Source organism: Sinocyclocheilus grahami, unplaced genomic scaffold, assembly GCF_001515645.1.
Source record: "Sinocyclocheilus grahami isolate Dianchi unplaced genomic scaffold, SAMN03320097.WGS_v1.1 scaffold2922.1, whole genome shotgun sequence".
NCBI classification, from domain to species: domain Eukaryota; kingdom Metazoa; phylum Chordata; class Actinopteri; order Cypriniformes; family Cyprinidae; genus Sinocyclocheilus; species Sinocyclocheilus grahami.
The window spans coordinates 41,963-49,346 of record NW_015508096.1 but is presented as its reverse complement, the minus strand read 5'-3'; the positions used below and the strand labels follow the sequence as shown (position 1 = coordinate 49,346).

General features: G+C 34.5%; 1 protein-coding gene across 1 annotated transcript in view; it reads left to right on the top strand.

The window, feature by feature from the left end:
• Positions 1–1,914: 1,914 nt before the first annotated feature.
• The window catches only part of LOC107575819 (scavenger receptor cysteine-rich type 1 protein M130-like), a gene marked incomplete at its 3' end in the record, with an annotated part of 47,400 nt that continues 41,930 nt past the window's right edge, over positions 1,915–7,384 (top strand). Inside the window, exons 1-4 of the mRNA XM_016262148.1 lie at positions 1,915–1,933; positions 4,245–4,265; positions 4,419–4,736; positions 7,111–7,295. Coding sequence (XP_016117634.1) covers positions 1,915–1,933; positions 4,245–4,265; positions 4,419–4,736; positions 7,111–7,295 — 543 coding nt within the window. The remainder of the gene's footprint in view (positions 1,934–4,244; positions 4,266–4,418; positions 4,737–7,110; positions 7,296–7,384) is intronic.

Below are 7,384 nucleotides of genomic sequence, written 5' to 3'. Positions count from 1 at the left end.
GAACTTTTCCACGACATTCTAATTTATTGAGATGCATCTGTATAGCCTATTGTATCTAGATACTCATAGCGCTACCTTTATTATCTGCATCTGCATCTTCTCCTAGCCCTACGTTAAAATATGCCGTGAGCTTTGGAATTTTTTTTCAACAAATTTGACTTTCACCTTTATTTTATTATCTTTTCTCTTTCATATTTGACTTACACTTGCAGCGTCCATTCAAAGCAGACCGATGAATAGAGATGCACCGATTGCAATTTTCTTGGCCGATTCCGATTTCCGATTTTTTTGTTAGTGTGATCTGCGATACCGATTTTTGCCGATTCTGATTTTCTTTCTAAGAACTATATTTGACAGCATATACAAACAAAAATCAACTTTTCTTCAACGCAAAGTTTTATTTTCATAAAAAAACAAGTAAAAAGTCAGTAATAAAATAAGAACACAAAAAAATTGCAAACAACAGCACAAATAAATGCAATAGAATAAAGATAGCTATGAAACTACGTTTTTCAGGTTAAGTAAGTTTTTATTCAGGTAAGAAATACTACAGAAATTAAAGTAATCAAATGTAAAATAACACATCCAGTGTTATTTTACATTTGATTACTTTAATTTCTGTAGTCTTCATTGTAAAAATTAAATACAGATTAATGCTTACCATTAAGGTTATAAAACGTATTCAGTCAAGAGCAGAAAGTGATTTTCTTTGTCTTTTGTTCTTTGATTAATATGACAGACAGCAGTAGGAATATTGGACCGCGGTCCCTTTAAGAGTTTATCCACGGACCCAATAGAGAGCCTGTTTACACCTGGTCATTTCATGCGTTTTCGCTGATCGGATATCTATCTGATTTGTTAAAACGTTTCCATTTACACTTGACCACATAAATGTGTCGGCCCAAAACGGATATAAATCCGATCTTCAATTCCCGCGCTATATTTAAATTTAACGGAGTTCACGTCAACAAAATCAAAAGATAAGCGCTGCATTTGAATAATTATCAGCTCATTTCAAGATCAAAGACCGCAATAGGAGAGCGGGCGGCATAAGCACTGGAAAGATAAGTTTGTCCTCCTACTTTTAATGAAGATGATTGTGTGTTGACCGTCTGCGTCTTACTTTCAGTTTCATTCGCGGCAGTTTGCGCGTCGGCTTGCGGAAGAGATACTCAGCTACTCGTCCGTAGCGATGCGAGTTGCATTAGCGCAGTCTGACTTATGTCATATAGTATGGGATGATATTTATAACCACCCTGAGAAACTTTCAAAACACCCTCGGAGACAACATGGTACAGTAACCAACAATGCAATGGCTCATTTAGTTTAATTCATATTTATTTGTATAACGCATTTCACAACACATATTGTTTCAGAGCAGTTTTACAGAAAATGCTAGTTTTTCTGTTACAAAACCAGAATAGTCTTTATAGGAGTGGGTATCAGAAAGAACAGTTGAAGTCTAGTATAAATTATAGTATTTACAAATACCATATATTCATTTAAGCAAACTTTGTGTGCATTTTAAAGCAATGGAAATGTCATCATTTTGTATCTGTCCTCTATTCACAGGTGCTGGGTCATATAAAGTCTTGATAAGAGGCTAGATTTAAAAAAAATCATTACTGCACTCAAAGAATGACATGCACGTTTAATAATTAACATATAATGTAATTAAATTTAATGTTGGCAGCCCGTTTTCGCTCTTATCTCAGTGTTATTTACATTTTAAAATAGTTTATTGTTCGTTTCTGAAAAAGAGACACAAATAGAGACGGTCCCTATAAATTGAGCGTGAATAAGAAGCTAAGAAACGCGTTTTTAAGGAGGAACGGATAGCGTCAATAAGAAGCTGTGAATAAGAAGCTGAATTCAGCCTCGAGCACAGCCTCTGGTCGTAGAACCCGGGAAGAAATGGGATCATCTTTTACAGGTGAGAATGTATTGGTTTGTGTTTTCATATGTATTAAGCAAATATTACAGGTTTAAACTGTTGTAGCTTTTTTAAAACTAATTAAAAAATTATAGAATGCTGATTTATAAAAAAAAAAAACTTTTGTACAATTACCAAATAACCCAAATCTAATTCTCGGGTCATGTAACTGATGTTTTCATAAAAAAGTACTGAAAAGTACTACTACTACTACTAATTATTATTATTATTATTATAATTCAATCAATCAATCATAACAACACATTTATATGTGCATTACTTCCATCTTGTGGATGAATTATGTAGTGCAGCTATTAATGATTCTGAATCTAATTATACAATTATTCTGAATAATTAGACTATTTCACTTTTATCTTAAATCCAATAGCTATTAAAGTGTTTAAGTGTCATTATTTATCCAGACCATTTCTAATGTCTCCAATAAGACAAAAATGCCCTGAGATATGAATGCAACCCAACAGAGGTTCTTTCTGAGTCAGTGAGCGCTCCTCTGAGGAGAACAGCATCCTTTGTGTCGTGTACATAAACCATTTTAATCAATGTTTCTGCTTTTTTTAATTTATTATTAATCTGTGGTTCTCTGGTCTCCAAACAAATATGTGGCCAGGTCATGTTATTTGCTCTTTCTTTTTCGTGCTGATGAAAAAAAAGTTGGTTTGCAGACTATTTTTAAAACCTGTAAAAATGAAAGCTCATTTAAAATCAGATCATGAAAAAATACACTTTTGATTTCAGTATGAGTGAGCGTTTCTGACAGGTAAATATTAAGTAGGCTAATGTCCAAATAAGTAAAGTGATGATAATACTTTATATGGCATTTATTGTATATACAGTACCATGGTACACACAGTAAATGTTTTCCAGAGCTGGCTAGTAATGTAATCAGATTCCAAAAATCAAGTGCTCATAATTAGAGTATATTACATTTTAAAAATGCTCATAATCAGATTACAGTTACTTTTTATGGATTACATTATTACATATTATTCACACAATGGCAGTAAATCCTTCATAATTTATTGATTCTCCATAATTCATCTTTTCTCTCTCTCTCTCTCTAAAAATCCTACTTTGTGTCATACACTTAGTTTTGTCTATATTCACAATATAGAAAGGTCATGTGAATGTCATGTAAATCAGTTTTCAAACCATGTTTCTGAATTTGGGTGAAAAAAGCGCCTCTCAAGCAGTTAGACCATGTATGACACAAATAATAATGCAAGTTATTAAATACTGGTGATGTGTAGCTGTGAAACACTATAGCAGTCGTCATCATATCCAGAAGGACCTTAACTGTTGAACTGAGAAGTCTGACCTGAAAGAGTTTGGCTGTGGACAAAACAAATAACATATTTCTGTTTTTAGTGTTCAAATGATTTATTTGACATTTTTATGATTTAAATAATTGTTAGTTTTTTAATCAACTCACAAACCCACTGCAGTGTTTGCATTAAGCCCAGTTTAGGAAACCCTGAATTAATATAATTTTTAATGCATTTTATGATGATATCAAAATTTTTAAATATATTTTCTTTCTATTTGCTTTTTTATATCAATATAGTACGTTTAAAGGTAAGTTTAAAACAAGTTAGTAAATGTATAAATAAATACATTAAAAATAAATGTTGAAAAAATACAATTATACATAAATAATGAAATATAAGTAGAAATTCTCATTTATTTTTTCACATTTTATTTATTTATTTTCTTAGTATATTTATATACTCATTTATTTATTATTTTGGCAACTTTGGCATTCCACATAATAGAGGCTGTCCTGTAATACTTTCACTAGTGAGAAGTTCCTCATGCAGCAACACAGGGCAAGACCCTTGGCTGCTCCTCTACAATAAGAAGTGTTTTGCTGCCATCTGCTGGACAAATGCAGCATCGCAGTATTAAACGCACAAGATTACTGCTGTTATTTTATTCTCAAAGTTATACCTAATGAAAGTAGATAATATTTAATTTAATAAAAACTCATCAAAATAGCTTTAGAAACAATATAGTTTATACTATGGTGTAATCATATTTTATTGTTTTCTTAGTTAGAATAAAGAACAACTGAGTAAAGTCCATTAATTCATTACAATTAGTCATGAGAAATTGGTTCTAGTTAGTTTGTGTAAGTGTTTGAAGTGTTCAGACTTACAGAAGTCAGTCATCAGTGCTTGTATCTGCTGTGTTCAGGTTCAGGTTTGATGCTGAATATAAGCTGCAGTGTTTCTGTATCAATCTGCTTTAAGTTTAGTGTGACTTTATCTCCACACTGACTTATGACTGACACGAGTCTTAAAACTCATCAGCTCTGGTAGGTACATAATGAGGGTCAAGAGGTAATCTATTCTTAAAATGTGCTGAAATAATTGACATGTAATGTTACACTTTACTACATATTACAGTATGTTTGGTATGCACAACATATATTGAATGTTTGGTAATTGTCTCTCTCTCTCATGTGTAGACAGTGTGAGTGTGAGGTTGGTGAATGGCAGTAATCCCTGTGCTGGTCGAGTGGAGGTTTATAATGATGGTCAGTGGGGAACAGTGTGTCATGTTTGGTGGGAAATTGAAGATGCTGAAGTGGTGTGTAGAGAGCTGGACTGTGGGACGGCTGTAAAAGCAACACATGATGCTCACTTTGGAGAAGGATCAGGACCAATTTCAATGGCTTATGTAGAATGTAGTGGATCAGAGACTGCACTGAAAGACTGCAGTTCAGACAGCGAGGATGCACAGCAGGTCTGTAAACATAATGAAGATGCTGGTGTCGTCTGTTCAGGTAAACTGCTCCAAACCTCAGTCTGTTATTTCATCACTCTCTTTCATAATTCTCACTCAAGCAATAACACACTTATGCTGGTGTTTACAAACATCACTATCAATCTTATGAAACAGGCAGTCTGTTTAATTGTTTTGTTCATAATAATATATTCATTCTAATTCCTTATGATCTTAAAATAAACTATGATGAAGAGAATCACCATTAAATATGCAATGTCTTTTGTATATTCAGACAGTCTGATCTGACAAAACCGTTAACTGATTGTGTCTTTTTATTTAATATTTGTATTTTATAATAATAATAATAATAATAATTCTTATATAACTGCAATATAATAATATTATAATAATATTATTATATTAACTGGTTAGGGCTATATTTTTATATTTATTGTTATATATGCTTATTTCCCCTTTCAATTCGTGTATCGTTTTACCCAATTAACGTTCAGTATAATTATGCTAGTATTATTATGCTACCATATATTTGGCAAATACTGTAAACGCCTCACAATTATACCAATAAAGTTTTGACTTTATGATTGTATTTATGATCGTATGTGACGTGTTGTTTTTTTCATTTACAAATGAAACTATGCTAATGATTAATTCATCAACGAAAATGTATAATTACAGTCTATTAATTAGCCGAAATAAAATGAAATATATGTTCAATTCAACCTTTAAACTGCACTTCCATTAAAAATTCCCGTAGGCTCAGTCATATCATAATCAAAGCTTTATTGGTATGTCAGGCATTTACAGTAGGCTATCATTTACAAAACTGTTCAGAACGTAAAGAGACCGAAATGAAGGGAAAATAAATCAAATACATTGTCAGTAAAGAACTTTGGTGAGAAAATCAACATCTGGGCAGATTTTTTAGTTATTAGTGATCAAAAATGTGCATGTACAATCACTGTTTTTCTGTCTCTCAATATCAGGACGCGGGTCCATCAGGCTGGTGGGTTCTGGGGGAGACTGTGCAGGGAGGCTGGAGGTTTTTCACAGCGGCTCATGGGGGACAGTGTGTGATGACTTCTGGGATATTAAAGATGCTCATGTGGTGTGCAGACAGCTGCAGTGTGGAGTGGCCCTCAGTAACCAGCAGGTACCAGCCTGGTTTGGTCCTGGTTCTGGACCCATATGGCTGGATGAGGTGGAGTGTGAGGGGAATGAGACGTCCCTGTGGAGCTGCTCTTCTCCAGGCTGGGGAAAACATGACTGTAAACACAAGGAGGATGTAGGAGTCGTGTGCTCAGGTAAACAATAATGTAAATAATTATTTTATTTAAAGTTTTCTAAACTACTCACTCGTCCACACCGGAACATAACACTACTGAATCTACAGCACAAAACATGCAGCGTGACCAATCTAACCAGATTCCCAAACTAAACTCTAATCAGTCGGTTATTTTTAGTGAATCACAGACATACAGTTTACAGCTAACTTTGAGATTTAAATCAGTGTAGTTACAGACTGGATGTTCAAATGACAAAGTGCAGCTAAAGATATGCATTTTGCATTTGGTCAGTATTAGTATTTTATATATATTAATGAATTAAGTATTTTTGTTTGTTTGTTCAGTGTTGTTTTTTTTGTATAAATTAATGGAACTATTAATGAACTGTAATCGTTAGGATTAATCAGAATCATTGAAGCCTGTATAATTCAAATCCCTAATTAAAACACTGTCATTCTGTGAGAGTTGAGGTTGATTCTCATCCTTTTCCATCTAGAGTTTAAAGAGATCAGGTTAACTGAGGGCTGTGAAGGGAATGTGGAGGTTTTCTACAATGGATCCTGGGGTAATGTGTGTTACAACCAGATGGACAGAGACACAGCGAGTCTGATCTGTCAAGAGCTGAACTGTGGAAGATCTGGCAGTGAACCCATTTATTCAGAGGGACTGAAGTCTCATAATTGGCTTGATAAACTTAATTGTCGACGACATGATTCCACTTTATGGCAGTGTCCGTCTTCACCCTGGGGACAGAATGACTGTGATAATGAAGTCGCCAAAATCACCTGCTCAAGTGAGATGATATTAACTGATTTAAGATGGTTTGAAATTGTCATGTTTTGTTTGTTTAAATATGATTATTTTTTAGTCTTAATTATTTTGTTCTATTCAGTAGTAAATTAAATTTTAACATGTTTTATTCTCAGAGGATCAGACACACGAGTCTCCTCAGAGTTTTCTGACATGTTCTACCTCACCATCACAATACAAGAGACAGTGTTCAAGTAAGTTTATTATGATTTCATTTATTATCACAACTTTGTTGTGAATGTTGCTGTTGTGAATGTTGCTGGTCAGTGCTGGTTGATGTGTGTGTTTTAGATCATGTTCCTCTCAGACTGAGTGGAGGGGAGGGCCGGTGCTCTGGGAGGCTGGAGGTGTATCATAACGCTGTGTGGGGCTCAGTCTGTGATGATCAGTGGGACATCAGCGATGCTCAGGTGGTCTGCAGGCAGCTGGGTTGTGGAGCAGCACTGAGGGCTGATGGGAATTCAGTATTTGGTGCTGGTAAAGGTGTCGTGTGGCTGAACAGAGTCGAGTGCAGAGGGAATGAGATTCAACTGTGGGACTGTCCTCACTCCCTGAAAAACCACACTGACTGCTCCCACAAAGAGCACGCTGG